The sequence below is a fragment of the Sciurus vulgaris genome (assembly GCF_902686455.1).
Source record: "Sciurus vulgaris genome assembly, chromosome: 10".
Taxonomy (NCBI): Eukaryota; Metazoa; Chordata; class Mammalia; order Rodentia; family Sciuridae; genus Sciurus; species Sciurus vulgaris.
Window position 1 is genome coordinate 112,813,622 of NC_136470.1, and position 19,842 is coordinate 112,833,463.

General features: G+C 34.0%; 1 protein-coding gene across 2 annotated transcripts in view; it reads left to right on the forward strand.

The window, feature by feature from the left end:
- KPNA4 (karyopherin subunit alpha 4) overlaps window positions 1-19,842 on the forward strand; it is a 66,287-nt gene that overhangs the window by 25,729 nt on the left and 20,716 nt on the right. For both annotated transcript variants that reach the window (XM_079155552.1, XM_079155551.1), the window contains 9 exons: window positions 7,460-7,504; window positions 8,247-8,336; window positions 8,438-8,467; window positions 8,553-8,605; window positions 11,941-12,036; window positions 12,808-12,893; window positions 14,340-14,426; window positions 19,188-19,357; window positions 19,437-19,481. In XM_079155552.1, coding sequence (XP_079011678.1) covers window positions 7,463-7,504; window positions 8,247-8,336; window positions 8,438-8,467; window positions 8,553-8,605; window positions 11,941-12,036; window positions 12,808-12,893; window positions 14,340-14,426; window positions 19,188-19,357; window positions 19,437-19,481 — 699 coding nt within the window. In that variant the 5' untranslated portion in view covers window positions 7,460-7,462. The remainder of the gene's footprint in view (window positions 1-7,459; window positions 7,505-8,246; window positions 8,337-8,437; window positions 8,468-8,552; window positions 8,606-11,940; window positions 12,037-12,807; window positions 12,894-14,339; window positions 14,427-19,187; window positions 19,358-19,436; window positions 19,482-19,842) is intronic.

Sequence of the window (19,842 nt, forward strand, 5' to 3'; positions counted from 1 at the left end):
CTTGCATGTAGGACAACTCAGAAAAGTATAGTGAATGTTCGGAATCTACTATATGATAAAAATCCTACAAACACCATTTAGTTGCTGTCAATAAGAAATTTACCTGTTTAAAAATATCCAAATGCCAGTGTTGTTCAGAAAATTTTAAGTTTTATTTATAATTGTTACAAAGTTGAACAGCTGAAACTTGTTCACTGAAACATTTTAACTTGCTTTAATGCTTTACATCCCCACATTTATATTAAAAAATCACATACAAATGAAAATGGAAAAACCAGTCAATCAGCCAATACCTGATTTCTGTCCCGTTTTTCTACTCAGAGTCATATACTTAGGTATCTTTTGACCCTGTGGAAAAAAATATCCAACATTCAGAACTACCAATAACAGGAAGAAGAGAAAAAAATTTTCTTTGAGAATGTTTACCATCTTAGTGAATTCTTAAACACATTCTCCATGTGTGGGGTGTGCTAGTTGGATGTCTTTTGGCATAATTTTTACATTTTGCATGGATAGCACACAGTTTGGTGTGTTCAAACTGCAAAGCACCAATAGCTGCACTTTGGAAGCACAGATCTATTTTGAACTCGAACAATTTCTCACAGCAGAAGCTCAAAGGGGAGCTTGCAAATCAGAAATTCAGTGGACTTATGATAATGTCTGATTTCAGCGTGCCACAGTACCAGGCCTATAATAATGGGGTTTCTTCACCCCTCCAGTAGAGGGCACACTCTTGAGAGCAGCTTTTGTAGCCAGTGGTTTCCTGGGTACTTTATCACCTGTTGATTTGTGAGCAGTCTGCTTTATAAGAGCCATGGTAGAAAGACTTCATTTATGGCCTCCTTCTTTGGCTGGAGGTCCGTGAACTAGAGGCAGAGCAGTCGTTAGCCATGGTGAGGGCCACGTGATGGTGGCCGTGAACACCTGTTGATTTCTTTTTATTATTATTTTTATTTTTACAGACCACATTTGGATTCATTGTACATAAATGGTATACAACTTTTTTTCCTATGGTTGTGCATGATGTAGATTCATACCATTCGTGTAATCACACATGAACATAGTGTAATGATGTCTGTCATTCCACCATTTTTCATACCCCCGCCCCTCCTCCCTCTCATTTCCCTCTACTAATCTAAAGTTCCTCCATTCTTCTCTCACCCCCACCCCCCACCCCCATTATATATCATCATCCACTTACCAGGGAAAACATTTGGCCTTTGGTTTTTTGGGATTGACTTATTTCACTTAGCATGATATTCTCCAATTCCATACTTTTATCTGCAAATGCCATAATATTATTATTCTTTATGGCTGAATAATATTCCATTGTGTATATATACCATAGTTTCTTTATCCATTCATCTCTTGAATGGCATCTAGGTTGGTTCCATAATCTAGCTGTTGTGAATTGAGCTGCTGTAAACATTGATGTGGCTGAATCACTGTAGTATGCTAATTCTAAGTCCTTTGGGTATAAACCGAGGAGTGGGATAACAGGGTCAAAAGGTGGGTCCATTCCAAGGATTTCTTTTTATATAATATTTAAAAGCATTTTCTGTAGTACTTCTATAGTAGTCATGAATTCTTTTGATTTCTATGTCTCTTGGAAGGTTTTTATTCCTCAATTCTAAAGGATAGCTTTGCTAAATATAGCAATTTTGTTAGACAGTTATTGTCTTTCAGGACTTGGAACACATCATTACAGTCCCTCCTGGATTTTAGGGTTTGTACTTAGAAATCAAGAGTAGTTCTTTTTTACATCTTATCTAATTAGTTATACATGACAGAAGAGTAGTTCTAATTGGCTTGCCTCCTAATGTGACCTTTTGAAAAGTCTGGCCCTTAAGACTTTTAGAATTCTGTCTTTGGGGCTGGAGATGTGGCTTAGTGATAGAACACTTGCCTAACATGCACAAAGCCCTGGGTTTAATCGCCAGCACTGCAAAACAAAAACAAAAAACTTATTGTGGTCTGTTATGCGCTTTAATTATAATGTGTTGTAGAGAAGTTCTTTTTTGATCTTGACTATTTGGGATTCTGAATGACTTCCGTATCTGGATATCCAGGGTTTGGAAAGTTTTCTGTTTTTTACCTAACAATGTTATCTATGCTGTTGTCCTGAATCTTAACAATTCTCTTGAATTTCTGTGATTCGTAAATTTGGTCTCTTAATATTGTCCTAGGGTTCTTTTATATTCTGGTCAGGGTTACTTACTTTCTTTAATACTATCTGAATGTTCAAGGATGGCCACTTTGTTTTCCAGCTTGAGATTTTGTCTTCTACATGGCCTACTCTTTTGGAGAGACTTCCAGCTGAACATTTATTGTACCTTTAATTTCCAAGATTTCTGTTTGGTTCTTTTTCAGTATCTTTGTCTCCTTATTAAATTCCTGATTCACATCTTAATTCAGTTGTTTCCTTGTGTTCTCTTGAAATTGATATTTTTATAATCATTTTGTGGAATTTTTATTTGATATTTCATTCAGTTTATTATCTTTGGAGTCAGTTGCTGGTGAATTATGAACCTTAGGAGGTATCATTACCTTTTTCTTTTTCATATTTATTGTATTGGGTTTGTGCACCTGTCAGAATGGATTTCTCTTCCTCTCTTAATGTGTGGCACAGCCTTCCCTTAGCAAAGTGTTCTGGGATGTCAGGTTGTTGTGAAATTTTCAATATATTTCCCAGTGAATTTTTTAGTTCAGTTTCTTTGATATAATGTATTTTGATACAGTGTATATTGGGTTAAAATTTGAGAATTCCACTTTCCCTGGAGTTCTTACAAGGGTGGTGTTCTTGAAGAAGTGGTGTGTTTATGCTGCAGGGATGTGGGGTTTATCCTCTGATTGCTCTTCATCACTTAAACATTCTGTATTCTAGAGGAGTATGGGAACAATCTAGATTGACATCCCTCACAGGTGTTGTGTCCACAGTCTTAGTGTTAATTCTGTTTTTGCTATAGGAGTGGATCAGACCTGGATCTACAAATCAAACCTGAGGACTTCTCCCTGCTCCCCCAGCTGTTCCTCCTTGGGTGCCTGTTAATTGATTTGGGGTTTTCATCTCCCTTATTCTTTGTATTAAAGTATTGTTGAAGTTTGAGCATGGTTGGTTTGTGTGGAGCAAGGTATGCTGTCTCTGCAAGGTTTTGGGTGTAGCTCAGTAGCAGTTTCTACCTGTGAACTTGAAGTGTTCCAGTAGATTATCAGCATTTCACAGAAAGGGCAGGCGACGGTAAATAAACAGCAGTGAACAATATACAGCATAAAAATAAATACCTGATGCCTTCTGCAACATCTACAATACTAATTACCACAAAAACAGGAATGGTTTGGTCATTAGTTGCCAACAGCAACAATAATAAATAGCCGTGAACTAGATCTGGCATTAAACAACAGTTATCAACTATGTCGTCCACAGTACTAATAATCTCATCTAGGTAAATGGTGAAGGCAAGAATTATATAAATCAAATGGTTCTTCAAGATGGTAAAAATATACTTCATTAAGAGAAAAGATGTGATAGGAAGGTAGAAGAGAGTTTGGAATGTTCAAATGTAAACAGAAAGCAGAAGAAATGTAGCAAGTGATGGCTATAAAGAAGTAGGAGAAAAATTAAATTTAGAGAAAATGAAAATTTGGCTCTTAGGTGGTAAAGAAAAATAAATGAGAAACAAACCCAACATAAACAAAAAACCCTAATCCTAAAAAGACAAAACAAAGAAAAAAAAGAACATAAAACAATGCTAAAGGTATAAAAAAATACACACAGATATATGTATATATATGTCAAAATTAGTACAGTAGGAACACCAAAGGTTTGAGGGAGGAAAAAACTCGATGGGGCTGGGGTTGTGGCTCAGTGGTAGAGCGCTTGCCTCACATGCGTTGGGGCACTGGGTTGGATCCTCAGCACCACATAAATAAATAAAATAAAGGTATTGTGCCCATCCACAACTTAAAAAATAAAAAAACTCTTAATGAAAAATGAAAGTCGTCTCCACAGACATAGTCAAAACTTTAAACAGGGATGTATGCTCACTTGCTGTGCTAGAGAGCCCTGCTTTGTTTCTTCTTAGAGCAAGGAGTTGGGGTTGTTAAACCCTTCCTCTTTTTGTGTTGCTCACCAGGCTGCCAGCTGAAGAAGTCTGGAACTGATGTTGGTTGCAATAGCTTTCAGCTTCCCTTCTCACCAGTATGTGGTAGGGTGAATGAGAAGTGCTGTCATTTGGAGTTTTGTCTGGACAGACCAAATTGATGTTGTGGAATTTTGTCTGGACAGACCAAATTGATGTGGAGCTGCTGCACAGTTCTAAATGAGAAATTCTCTGGATGGATTTTAACTCTAATCAGGTCTTTGGGACTTGGTCAGATGATTTTGGCTCTGGAGAGATTAGATCAGCACTCCCCTAGGCCAGGCAGATGCATATCTCTACAGAGTGTCTGGATCTCAGGTACCTCCCAAGAATTCTGTCTATAGGGTAGAGAAGTCAACCCTCCACCAGTGTCTCATAATTCACCACCCACAAATATTGCCTTCCCTGACTCAGTCCCAGAATGTAATCCCTGAGTGTAATCATATCCACCTGTTTAGTTTCCCTGCCCTCTTCAGCTGGTCATGTAAGCTGCCAGACTCAAAAGAAGGATGAATTCCATGCCCCTCCATATCTCTGACTTGAATCCCTCTGCATACAATCTTCTCTGTGCTTGTTTCAATCACATTCTGCTAGTCACACACTGGATCATACAGCAAGCACTTGCCAGGACAGTATGGCAGTGTTTGCTATTATCTTCTGGACTGCCACATTAGCAAACTGCAACTGTGTCCTCTAGAAATCCTCTCTATCTCAGTTCTGTACTTACCAATTGAGAAACACCAAGCACTTTTCAGACACTAGCTCGCAGAGCAACATCTCATTCAGCTAAGTCGAGACTGCTTTTCTGTTACACAGGTTTTCCCATGCCACATTTCTTCATTGTATTTCTCTGTTTGTGTTATCCTTCCCCTTTTCAGCAAACTGGTGATACTGGCATTGTCACTACCAGCTTGGCTTCATTGTGTTACTTCTTGTCCTTTGTTTAATGTATCTAAGTTTCTGGGTCTCTAAGAGTCTCTGATATTGAATTTCAGTGAATTCTTTTTTTTCACCTATCATGCTGGGAAGTAATACTTCTGCTGCTTGAACCCTAAACCATGGAGCAACTGGAAAGGCAGCCTTTCTATAATCCGCCATCTTGAATTCTGTTAAGTAGTGCTTAGCTAATTGTTTTTATTCATGTTTTATTTTTCATTTGTGTTTTTATAATTGAATTTTTTTTTAATTCATGTATGTACCAAAGCTTAGAAGATCACCAGAGCTTAGGCAAAGTTAATAAAATGGTCTGATCAAATATTGAGGGAAGGATTATGCACATGTTAGATTAATCAAGACATTTTAAGATAATTATTATTTTTGTTATTCCTTATATATAGAACTTAAAATGTAGAGTGGGAGAGGTAATTAACACATATACTGCTGTGTGCCAGGAACTGTATACTCAACAAATATTTATTTATTTAAGCCTTACAGTAAGCCTATGAAATAGATATTTTTACTGCTCCTATTTTATAAATGAGGAAATGGAAGTACAGAGAGCTAGTACTTGGTTAAGATAATGGACCCATGCAGTTTGACTCTGGAGTCCATTTTCTTAGGAAATGCTACAAAGTATATTAGTCATGAGGCAAGAGTTTCCAGTGTGTTGGAGGAATAGCAAGATTGGTGCTGGTACAGCAGAATGAATGGAGAATGGTAGAAGCTAAAGTCTAAGTGGTGGTAATTAGAAAGTGCTCAAGATAGGAAGATTCAACTGAACTTCAGCCATTGTAAAGATTGGGCTTTTACTCTAAAGTGGAGAGCCATTGGATGGTTTTGAAAAGGGGAGTAACAGGATTTGTCTTTTTAGAAATTAGTTCTTGACTAAGAGTCCTTTATATCCTTTTCCCCATGGAATTTATGGAAGAACCTGGGCACTTAAGAGGATTTTCACTAACTTTCTAGTTGAAACGGTCTTCACATAATGTAGTCAACAAACCCGAGTAGTACTAAAGTTATCTGTGACTTTGTCATAGCCAATAAATATCACATTATTTTTGCAGATATACTGACATAGCATTTAAGGTCATCATTACTTTAAATTGTAAGTTATTAGACCCACATCTAGATTCCACTTGATGCACTTATGAAGAAGTACATACAATTAAAATTGTTTTTAATATTCATGTGTTTTTGATGACCATGTATCGATGTAATGGTTTCCTTGGTAATCCCATGTAATTTTTGTGAGTATTTAAAAACACTGAAAGATGTCCAGTTGATTTCACCAGGCTGCCAAAGGAGTTCATAGCAAATAAAAATTAAGACTCAATGTGAAGATTACTCTGGCTGCCATGATAAGAGTAGACTGGGGAGGAGGGAAAATGGAAGGCAAGAAAAGGAGAGATACATGTTAGAAGACTTTTGTAGTAATCTTGATGAGGGATAATGGTGAGTTGAACCAGAGTAGTGGTGGAGGAGGTAGTGATATGTTCTGAGACTTTGTGTGAGTATATGTATGCTATGAGAAGAAAAACAATCTAGGATGGCTGTAAGGATTGGGATCTCTGCAAGAAAGGATGGACTTGCTATTTGCTGAGATGGTAGAGTATGTTTCAAAAAAATGCAATTTTGGATATAAGTTTGAGATACTTATTAGACATGTAAATATTACTTTGTGACTTGGTATTTTCATTTAATATATCTTGATATTTGCGTTATGAGAAAGAAGGAGATATACATGTATTCATGTATTAGGTAACTTAAAATTGAAAAAATGTTGCAAAATAAGAGAGTGGTCACAGTATGTGATAGAATGGTTAAATGATTATTGGAAAGAATGACATAGATCAGTATATGTCACCAAAGAAAATCTCTAAGACCTATAAATAAAGTAAGCCAAAATAAGGTGAAGAATCAAATAGATATGTGTTAAAATCAATAATCTAATAATGTTTACTTTTACAGAAAGAGACTGAGTGTGCAGGAAGGCTCTTCCACCCTTCCTTAAGTAGTTCAGTTTACTAGCCTCATACATATATTAACTTTTTAAAATGTCATCAGTTAACACAGGGGTGAAATTATGCGCTCTTTTATTCTTTGTATCTGTGTTTTTAATAAATCTTAAGTAACAGTTTTTTAAATTATGATATAGCCAGTAAATATTATCATAGTAATTTCAATGGGAATTTTAGTATCTTGGGATATGAATGTGAACTAAAGATGGAAAATCACCTATATAGTATGATAATATGATTAAAATATGACTATATACATGTTTAACTAGAAGAAAAGATTAGGGTGTACATTAAACTGTTAACAGTGGTTTTCTCTGGGTAATGGAATTTGAGGTGATTTAAAATTTTTTTATTTTTTTGTAGACTATGAGAAGACAGCGAAATGAAGTTGTAGTTGAATTAAGGAAGGTGAGTCTGGTTAATATTGGAACTTCAGGCATAATTTTTTTTTTTAACTTTTATTTTTAGTTGTTGATGGACCTTTATTTAATTGATTTACATGTGGTACTGAGAATTGAGCCCAGTGCCTCACACATACCAGGCAAGTGCTCTACCACTGAGCCACAACCCCAGCCCTTCAGGCATAATTCTAACAACATCATAGAGTATATAGAAGATGTTAAGTACATATTTTTATGTAAAACGTATTTCCTGTTATATAACTATTCATCAAATTTTGAAGTATTGTAGATTATAGTTGAGGATATATTTATAAATTTGCCTCAAACATTTTTAGTGAAATTCGAGTCGCCCTTGATTTTTGTAAGGCATTGTTGATTTTTGTCTAATTTTGAATTGTCCAATTTTTGCTTTGATTTTGCTTTTAGGTGATAAAAAGAAGCTCCCAGATGATGTGTAAAATGGTTTAGTACTTTTAAGTAAATATATATGTTTTGGTTCTGGCTTAAACTATACACTATACTTTTTAGTCCAACTTTTTGTTTGGTTTGTTTTTATGTATTTCACACTTCATTGAAAATGTAATATTTGTGGTTTGGGACTCAAAGTAGTATCAATTGTGTGGTTCACAATTTTATTTAATTTTTTTGCATTTCAGTTTTAAAAGTCACTTCATGTTTCTGTAGGCCGAATCCTGCAAATCTAACCTTTGAAAGTGTAACAGAAATTCTTTGACCTTCTTTTTTTAAAGAATAAAAGAGATGAACATCTCTTAAAGAGAAGAAATGTACCACATGATGATATCTGTGAAGACTCTGATATAGATGGTGATTATAGAGTGGTAAGTTACTGATTTTCTGGTAACTTAACTTATGAAAGATTTCATGTAAATATAGCATTTTAATGTGACTTTCTAACTTATTTTTTCTTCTTTTTCCCCAGCAAAATACCTCTCTAGAAGCTATTGTTCAAGTAAGTAGCTTCCCCTTACCCCTTTGTATTTCCTGGACTCAATAATTATTGTCTCTCCATCATAAATTGTCTTATTTTTTTATAGAATGCTTCAAGTGATAACCAAGGGATTCAATTAAGTGCAGTACAAGCTGCTAGGTAAGTTAAGTTTTGAGGACAGATTTAAATTTTATAAATTACATAGGGGTGCTGTTTTGAGTTACAGACAAATTTCACTTTGACAAACAGTACTGAACACTAATAGGAAAATTTAATTTATTCCACAAAATTGTTCTCTGATTTACAATATTAACATTGGTTACAATTTTAAAATTCTCGAGTTTAAATACAGTGGATCTTTCATGTACATAATACATAGAAATTCTAGGGAAAAGTTGATTTAACAGATTATTGCCATAGAGTAGTACAAAAGCATTTTTAATAAAGCTTTATCTGGTACTAATTTTTAGGCTTTAGTTTACAAAAGTCAGATCCTTCAGACCCTTAACAGCTAGCTAGTTTTTCTGATAATCCTTGTTTTGATTAAACAGTAAATCAAGTTATAAGCATACTACATCAGTGTATAACACACTTCAGCTGCATATACTCTCATTGTTTTTCCAGGCCTGAAATAACAAGTTGTCTTCTATTTCTGTTGTGAATCCTGTGCTCCCATATTTTAAGGGGAAAAAAATGTATTGCTGAGACATTTGTTTTAAACAAATAGATTGGGGGAAGACATGGTTGCACCATTATGCAATATGGTAGTTGCTTTGTATACTTATGAACATAATAATAATACCACTGTATGATATGTTTATTAGTGGGAAAGAGACATGCAATAAGTTGATCTTGGTTAATGGAACTTCAAACTGGAAAAAAATTTCACAGGGCCATCCATTATCTTAACCAATACACGAAACCTTTTTATATTTTGTTATACTTTCTACTTTTGTGTATTCACCTTAAATAACTTAGAACAAATAGGGAAATTATAGAATTACATCATTGCTATACATTATAGGTAAAGAATGTTTCAGAGAATACTAAGGTATATAGGAAGAAAAATCACAAAACTATTCACATCTCAGAAGGCTAATAATTAAGAAATTGTGCTTTCTACTGTTAGTGTTGATTGTTAGTTTTAGTGAGCTGTGCAAGAAAAAAACCCCATGTACCTTAAGAGGTCTGAAAGTATAGTCTGTGCATTCCTGGAAATAGGAGACAATTTCAGGGATTAAAAAAAGCAAATGAATTTTAGGGCTTTTTTTTTTTTTTTTTTTTTTTTTCCTTCATCATGTTAATAACCTTTACAAAGAGTTGTGGGTAAAACTATTGGAACCTTAACACAAATCAGGACAGGAGCACCAAACTAATTTTATATGTTCTAGATATTGTAGTATTTATTATCAAAAGAATAAAAGCCATTTCTGTCCTCAGTGAAGCCATAAAATATTTTTATTAAATCTTTACCTTTGATTTTCTGTGACCTTGACTGAGAAAGACTGGGTGTTACAATTTTAATAATTTCCTTTTTTATTTCCACTTGTGCTAATTACTGTGCCTTGTGTTTTAGAAAATACTGTGAAAAAATATCATGTGATGTAATTTTCTCAAGTTTAAAATTTAATTGGGAATGAGAACTACATAGAAAATAGTAATATTCAATAGCAAATGTAGGACTGTACTGTGTAAATACTCAGAATAAATAGATGGTGTTGTGTAAAACATAGAACTTGAAATGGACTTGGAAGAGATAAAATTTGAATAGATAGATGTTAAGGCATTCCAGAGAGGAGAGTAGAACATGAAGAAAGAGCTTAGAAATGAGATAGAAGTCTGGTGTGCACCTGGAATCCCAACACCTCAGTTGGCTGAGGCAGGATGATGTAGCACTTGTGGGTTCAATCCACAGTACCAAAAGAAAAAAATGGAGATTGTGATGGTGTGACAACTGAGCCATTGTTGAGATTTTGAGTTACAGAGAATAAGATTACTTATTTAATTTACTTAGTCAATTTGTAGAGCAGGTGGGAGGGGGGAAGGGAAAAAAATAACAAAATGAATCAAACATTGCCCTGTGTAAATTTATGATTTTTAATTAAAATTAAAAATTAAAAAAAAAATTTGTAGAGCAGTTTAAAGATAGGTCAAGGAGTTTTATATCCATAAGGTAGTAAATAAGCAACTGTCAGTTCACACAGGGGGATGATCTGCTTAAGGGTTTTTATTTTTTGTTTTTGGTACTGGGAATTAATTAAATCTAGGGGCACCCTACCACCAAGCTACATCTCCACCCTTATTAATTTTTTATTTTGAGAAAGGATCTTACTAAGTTGCTTAGGGCCTGGCTAAATAGCTGAGGCTGATCTTAAATTTGGAATCCTCCTGCCTTAGCCTCCTGAGATTAGTGCCACCAGGCTGGTTCCTTTCCCGCCCCCTTCTTTGGTACCTGGAATTGAACCCAGGGAAGCTTACCACTGAGCCACATCCCAACCCTTTTTATTTTTTTATTTATTTTTTTTTGTTTTTGCATTTTGAGACAGGGTCTCACTAAGTTGCTGAGGCTTTGAACTTGTAATCCTTCTGCCTCAACTCTGCTGGTTCTTAAGTCTTTCCTTTGTATACTAATAATGCATGAGATTCCAACATAAAGATTTGTGTTAGGTCATATTGAGAGTTTAATCAGCTAAACCTGCAGTCTCCCACATGTGAAAATAAGTACTAACTCTGTTTTGTTTTGTTTTTATCCTGTAAACTCCATGAGAATAGGAATGTGTCTGTCTTGTCTATCTCAGACTCCAGCATCTCTTTGGATATTTCACATGTATTGCTGTGCTCATTCCATTTGTCTTTAGTTGCTGACATGAGAATGTTGTTGGGCTTTTATGACTTAATTTATAGAGTAGGATAAAGAATTGAGTACTAGGGGCTGGGACTGTATGTAGATCAGTGGTAGAGCACTTGCCTAGCATGTGAGATAGTGGGTTTGATCCTTAGCAACACATAAAAAATAAATAAATAAAATAAAATAAAGGTTTAAAATAAAAGAATACTAGTATCAGCTGTATAGTCTCTCGGGATTTAATATGAATCCATTTGGATATTTCAGTAACCTTTAAATTTCTTTAGCAAAGTAAATGCTAGGTCAAAGTTTGTCCACTTTTTTTCTCTGAGTCCAAAATTTAATTAAATCCAAAAGTAAAACATATACATTTAGTTATAAGCTATATTCAGAACTTCACTGAGGGAATGTAATATTATACTAATAAAAGTGATAAAATATCTATATTTTCCTAATTATTGATCATCTTTATAAATTTAATTTACAAATTAATCTTTTATAATTAGAGAAACTTGTACTATATTAATTATAAAAATTAACTTTCAAAAGAGGGTACTTGTGCCATGTATTTCAGATCTGATAATATGTTTATCAAGCATATTGTAATTGTGTGTGTCATTAAGTTACAAAAGAGGTATATATCTTACAGGAAACTTTTGTCCAGTGATCGAAATCCACCAATTGATGACTTAATAAAATCCGGAATATTGCCTATTTTAGTCCATTGTCTTGAAAGAGATGACAAGTAAGTACATTATTTAATAAATTTAGAATATATCCTTTGGAGAAAGCAAGATTTTCTAGCAATTAAGTTTGATTTTTGTTTTTTGTTTTTTTTTTTTTTTTTGGGGTGGGGTCCTGGGGATCGAACCCAGGGCCTTATGCTTACAAGGCAAGCACTCTACCGACTGAGCTATCTCCCCAGCCCTAAGTTTGATCTTTAAAGAAAAGAGAGCTATGGGATGGAATTGAAAAGTCAAAGTGAAAAGCAGTGCAAGATGAGTTAATGTCAGGAGATGCAGGCAAAGGCCAAATAGAAATTTAATTTGATAAATTAATAACTTGACTACTTGATAATGATAAATTTAACTTGTAAGGTTTGAAAATGAGCAAGAACAAGTTTGGTCAAGTAGGTACTTGACAAAACTAGGGGAGTAATGTACAAGTATCTGAAAGAGATGATACAAAAAATAAGGACATAGGAAGAGGTTATATGCCTTTATATAGAAGTAAAATGTTTTAAACAGTAGTTGGGGGCTGGGGATATAGCTCAGCTGGTTGAGTGCTTGCCTTGCAAGCACAAGGCCCTGGGTTCAAATCCCCAGCACCACACAAAAAAATAATAATAATAAAATAAACAGTAGTTGGGTTTTTTTATTTTTATTTTTTTAATGCTGGATGGATAGGTACTTTTTAAACAGAATATTTGATATGTTTAAAATGCTAGAGGTAGAAAAGAATTGGTAGATATTTGAGTCAGTGTAAAAATCTGTTTAAAATCATTGTTGCTTTGTAGTCCTTCTTTACAGTTTGAAGCTGCATGGGCATTGACAAATATTGCATCTGGAACCTCTGAACAAACTCAAGCAGTGGTTCAGTCCAGTAAGTTGTTTATTAACAAAGAAAATTGTGATTTTTTTTTTTTTTAAAGTCAGTAAAGTATATAACTATTTACATTATAAAATAATAGCTACCCATTAGCATGTAGGGCTGTTGAAATAGCCAACTTTAGTATGTTACTTTAATCATGTTGTCCAGGTGACTGACATTTATTGTTAGAAAAAATTCATTTGATTCCTTCTAAAACTGAGAACATTTCTTAATTATAGTAGCAGATCGCATTATTATGGTTCTCTTCATTTATAGGACATCAGTAGAATTAAAGGAGTTTTTCCCATTGCCATACTAGCCTCTCTTAATGTGATTTCTGTCATAATGGTTGAAAAAATTTTTGATTGCTGTAGTAAGATTATTTTTAATGTTTCAATAGATGTAAGTGGAAAATTATGAGATATAGTGACTTATGTATATTTTTTCATGAATACTGTTACATTCTACCAAAGAGATAATCATTTTTAAAGAAGATACTTTTATGAATCCTTAAATGTAAGCCATGTGTAAACTTGTACAAATAATAAGCATTAAGTTCTTAATGATTTTGAAGGTGTGGGGGGAGTTGTTAATCATGCAAATATTTTATATTTTAATGTGTGTTATGATATTATTTAGAAAAAAAATTACCTTAAATCCTACTAAAACTGGTTTAGTTTTGGATTCAGGTATATTTTGTTTTGTGTTTTGGCTTCGTTTTGTATAGTCAGCTATCAGGCGAATTTATGGTTTCATGATAATGTCTTATTCATACCTCTGCTTTTTCCTGTTTATGTGATCAAAAAGAGGCTTAGAATTTGTTTTATCACTGCTAGTCTGTCTTAATATACCAAAAATAGATAAAGGAATTTCTGTTGTGCGTAAACATGATTGACTTACATACACTTACATAGTTTTCTTCAAAGTGATATCAGAAGGAAAGAAAAGTGTCATTTGTTCAGTATTTTGTTATTCTGTTCAGGTACAGACATGTCTGTTGTTCCCATCTTTGTTAACCAGCTAATTCGTTAAATTTACTTATTCAGAGTTCCTTAAACAATTACTCTTTGTTTTATTTGTAGGTAATATTTATTTTATAAGGAATTAATCTTTATTTTGGAATTAAGAGCATGGTTAAGGCTGAGTTTGATTCACCAATACCAAATAAATATACACATATAAAATTTAATTCCGGGTTCAATTTGACATTTGTCTATATGTTAAAATTCATTTTGATAATGAATAAGGAGACTGCTAGTGAAAATTCTTCCAGTAACACAATTCTAATTTTTTTAAAAAATCAGGATATATTTTAAATAGTTTTCCTTTTATACACACACACACACACAAACATGTACATACATATTTTTTTTTGAGATCTCTGCAAAAAATCAAGATTGATTTTTAGTTTATATTATAGTCTTCAGTCTTAAGTATAAACATGTTTTCTTGCTTCAGATGCTGTGCCACTTTTCCTGAGGCTTCTCCATTCACCTCATCAGAATGTCTGCGAGCAAGCAGTGTGGGCATTGGGAAATATCATAGGTTTGTATATAACTTCTAATGCTAATCCAACAATTATTGCCATATACTGGGTAATAAAAATTACTACTAGTAGATGAAAAGGAAAAAACAATTTGTTTTCAGTACTAGTTTTTGTGAGATAGCTTCCAGAAATTTAAGTAAGTATAAAGCATTAAAAAATAGAGGAACATTTTTGTTGCTTAAAATACTTTTTTTGTATAGTCAGCTTTTAATTTCATGAAGAATATGATGTAGATCTTGTCCTATTTTTTCTTGGGATCCATTTTATTTCTCGCCTTTCTCCATCAAGGAAAATATAAGAAAAAAGGAGGAGGCAAAACTTAAACCAGTAATTTTCCTCTTAAATGGCAGTTCTGAGTTTAAGATGAATTTTTTTGTTAATCATTTGCAGACTTTAGATCATTAAAATTTAGTAAGGTCTATTCATGCTATTCCCTATCATGAATCAATAGGAAGTATCTGTTAGCTTGTTGATAGTCTAATTAAATGTTGCACAACACAATTACCATACCTTTTAGGTGATCTCTGATAATTATAGAAAGAATAATTAATATTTCAAAAACTAGAAACCGGGCTGGGGATATAGCTCAGCTGGTAGAGTGCTTGCCTTGCATGTACTAAGACCCTGGTTCAATCCCCAGCACCACCAAAAAAAAAAAAAAAAAACAAAAACTAGAAACTAAGGTCATCCAAACTCAAATTGAAGGAATTCTCTTCAGTAGAGAATGGAAAAAAATCTAGGGTCTGAATTATACTGTCCCTGATGTAGATGAGAGACCTAGCTATTAAGGGAGAGCACCTTTGTTACAGGTGTGTTTAATTTGGTAAGGGAGTTTTCTGAGAGTTATTCTTGCCGAAGATTTTATACTGTTCTTACATGAAAGTAACTAATATTGCTTTGATGTTCCTTTTTTTGTTTAAATTTTTTATTGATATAACTATACTTAATAGTGGATTCATTATGCCATATTTGTACATACACATAACTTTTTCCATCTCATTCCCTAGTACCTTCCCTTTCCTTTCCCTCCTCCTGATCCATTTGTTCTACTCTACTGATTTCCCTTTTACTATTATTATTTTAATTAGTATATTATAATTATATATAAAAGCAGGATTTATTGTGATATATTCATACTTGGGCATAGCATAATTTGGTAGATTTGTTTCCCAGTACTTCCCTACAGCCCGCCCCCAGCTTTCCTCTACTTTATTGGTCTTCCTTTTGTTTTCATGAGAGTACACACTTTTTTTTTTCCAGTTTTTGTCCTCTCTCCTCCCCACTTTCTCTTCCACAAATGAGAAAAAATAATCCACTCTTGACTCTCTGAGTTTGGTTTATTAAACTTACCATGGTGTTCTCTACTTCCATCCATTTACCAGCACATGGCATAATTTCATTCTTGTTTTTGGCTCACTAAAAATGCCATTGTGTATATATAAACCACATTTTCTTTATCCTTTTGCCTGTTGACAGGGATCCTAGGCTGGTTTCATAATTTGGCTATTGTGAATTGTGCTGTTATAAACATGTATATATACGTATCACTATAGTATGCTGATTTTAGTTTGTTTATGTATTACCAAGGAGTGAGATACCTGAATAGTATGATGGTTCCCTCCTTAGACTTTTCAAGAAATGTCTATACTGCTTTCCAAAGTGGTTGTACTGTGCTCGCTTTGGCAGCACATATACAAAGTGGTTGTACTAAATTGCCATCTCACCAAGAGTATATTAGTATACTCCCCCAACCCCTGCCCAAATCCTTGCCAGCAGTTATTGTTATTAGTATTCTTGATGATTGCCTTTGACTGGAGTGAGATGAAATCTCAGTATGATTTTGGTTTACACTTCCTTGATTCCTGAAAATGTTGGACGTTTTTGCATATATTTATTGGCCATTTTCTCTTTTGAGAAATGCCTGTTTAGATCATTTGTACATTTATCAACTGGGTTATTGGGGAAGGTTGAGTTTTTATATATTGTGTATATTAATCCTCTCTTGGAAGAATAGCTGGCAAAGGTTTTCTCCCATTCTGTAGCCTCTTTTCATGCTCTTGTTTCCTTTGCTGTACAAAAGTTTTTTAATTTGAAGCCATCTCATTTATTGATTCTTTATTTCTTGAACTTGAGAAGTCTTATTAAGGAAAATGGTGCCCATGCTTATATTTTGGAGAATTGATCCTGTGTTTTGTCTAACAGTTGCAGAGATTCTGGTCTAATTCTTAAATCTTTGATCCAGTGGGAGTTGATTTTTGTGCAGGGTAAGAGATAAGGATATTATTTTATTTCTTCTATATGTGGTTATCTAGTTTTCCCAGCATCATTTTTTTTTTTTTTAAGGCGATTTATTTTTTTTAAAGGCTGTCTTTTCAACTGGGTGTGGTGGCACATGCCTGTAATCCCAGCTACTCAGGAGGTTGAAGTATGAGGATCACAAGTTCAAAATAAGCCCCAGCAAATTATTGAGACCCTGTCTGAAATATTAAAATTTTTTTAAAAAGGGCTGGGGATGTCTCAATGGAGCAGTGCCCCTGGGTTCAATCCCTTGTACCAAAAAGTGTGGAGGACTATTTTTTCTCAACATGGGTTTTTGGCCCCTTTGTTGAGGATCAGATGACTGTACTTATGTTGGCTTGTTTCTAAGTCTTTTATTCCATTGGTCTTCATGTCTGTTTTTATGCCAATACCATGCTGTTTTTGTTGCTAGAGCTGTGTAGTATAATTTGAGATCAGGCATTGTTATGCCACCAGCATCAGTTATTGTTCAGTATAATTTAACTGTTCTGGGTCTTTTTTTTCTACCATGTGATTTTTAGTACTGTATTTTCTAGATCTGTGAAGAAAGTCATTGGTTTTTTATGGGGATTGCATTTAATTTGTACATCACTTTGGGTAATGTGACTAATTTCTCAATATTGATTCTATCTAGCCAGAACGAGGGACGTCTTTCCATCTTCCAAGATCATCTTTAGTTTTTCTCTTCAGTGTTCTGTAATATTCATTGTGGAGTTCTTGTACCTCCTTGGTTTTATTTATTTCCAAGTTTTTGGAGTTTCCAAGCTTGGGGAGTTCTGGAGTTTTCTTCTTTGTTTTTGTTTTTATGAGGCTTTTGTGAATGGAATTGTTTCCCTGATTTCTTTCTCAGCAGATTCATTATTGCAGTATAGAAAAGTTATTGATTTTGTGTGTTGATGTTCTTTTATGCTACTTTCTTGAATTTGCTTATCAGCTCCAAAAGTCTTCTGGAGTTTTTTGGGTCTTCTAAGTATAGGATGATGTCATCAGCAAATAGATAATTTGACTTCTTTCCCTATTTGTATTTGTTATTTCCTTTTCTTGCCTGATTGCTCTGGCTAGAGTTTCAAGAACTGTGTTGAAGAGTAGTGTAGAGAGTAGGCATCCTGGTCTTGTTCCTGTTTTTAGAGGAAATACTTTGAGTTTTTCTCATTCAGTATGATGTTGGCTTTGGGTTGTAGAATAGCCTTCCATGATGTGATGTACCTCTTTATTGTCCCTTGACAGGAACAGCATGGAAAATGGGATGGTTGTGATTTTTTTTTTTTATGGGAGGATTTCTCTATAAAATGTTCCCAGCATAGGGAATACTGCTATTAGGAATTACATTGTTTGTATATCCCAGGGCTTCTTACTCCTTTGCTTTCATACCAAGTTTTAATTTGGAATTACTAAACTGGCATCTTGATCTTTGGTTTTTGATTCCAGTGACATTTTGGAATTAATTCAATTACTTGGATGCAAAGAGTGCAACCTTTTTATCTCCAGATATAGTAGTGTAAGGAAAAATCTTTTTACTTATGGGACTACTTCATCATGCCTTCATATTAGAAATTATAGTGACACTCTAGATATAGAAATTTGTTGTCTATAGTAATATTGCTAAGCTTTAGTGTGGTATCAGAATCACATGAAGAGCTTGTTAAAATAAGAATCCTATACCCACAGAGTTTCTGCTTAATTATTATAATTATTATTATTTCTGGGCTTTAGCTCAGAAATCGGTACTATACTACTATTTAGTTTTCCCTTTTTTTCTGACATAGATTTCTAAGGGTATAAGTTACAGTCCCTACCCTTGATGCTGATAGTGGATAACTATGAATTCTACATATATTTTCTCTTTAATTTGCATTTTGATGTGTGGGTGCGTGTGTTGGGGGAGGAAGGGGACTTGGGGATTGAACCTAGGCCATGCACATGCTAGGCAAGCACTCTGCCACTGAAGTACATCCCCAGTCCTTTCTTATTTTTATTTTGAGATAAGATATTGCTAGGTGGCCCATCCTGTCCTTGAATATGTGATCCTGCCTCAGTTTCCTGAGTAGCAGGGGTTATAGGCATGTGCCACCATGCCCAACTATTTACATATCTTTTTCATTATGTGAAAATGTGTTAAACATTCCATTGATTTTTGGAAAAATGAAAGAAACAGTTCTTGACTCACAGAGTTATTTTTAAAGATTTAGGCTTCCAGAGTTCAGGTGGCATAAATATATATTATAACTGAGCAGCTTATAAGGCTGAAGTTATAAATAATGTGCAAAAGAACACCTTAGCATCCTAGTTCTTTCTCTTGCCTCAGAGACCTAGAATGTGAAATTAGTTGTTGTATTTCTAAACCTTTTGCATAAAAGCAAATTGTATGCTGGCTAAAATACTCAAAGCAGCATATAGTACCTGGTGCTTTGTTTTCTGAAAATGCTTATTAATATATATTATTAAATTAATCATTTCTACAGGTGATGGGCCTCAGTGTAGAGATTATGTCATAAGTCTTGGAGTTGTGAAACCTTTGCTTTCATTCATAAGTCCGTCTATTCCTATAACTTTCTTAAGAAATGTTACTTGGGTTATGGTCAACTTATGTCGTCACAAAGACCCACCACCACCAATGGAAACCATTCAGGAGGTAAATAAATTTTAAAATTAAATAAATAAAATAGGCATCTATGTGTATTTTTTTTTAATTTGTGTATTTCTCTCCTCAGATTCTTCCAGCCCTTTGTGTTTTAATTCATCACACAGACGTAAATGTAAGTAAATGTTTCTCATTGTACATTTTTGCACATATATGTGTGTGTGTCCATATGAATGTTGTATATATAGGGTTCCCCTGTGACTTACGGTAGAAAATACACCAAGATATCATGACAGTGTATTCTCTATCAGATTTTACTATTTCAAGAACTATAATACATATTTGATATATTTACATTTACTCTGTTTCCTGTGTTACAAAATACAATTTTAGTGAAGAAATAAAGCCTATTATAAAGTTGCCACTTAGTAATCATTCTAAGATCATGTTTTATATTTATGATTGGTATGCACTTTTTATGGAAGCTCATTTTGGCAGCCTGGCCATTGAGAGAGCATATGGTGGTATTTTTGTTT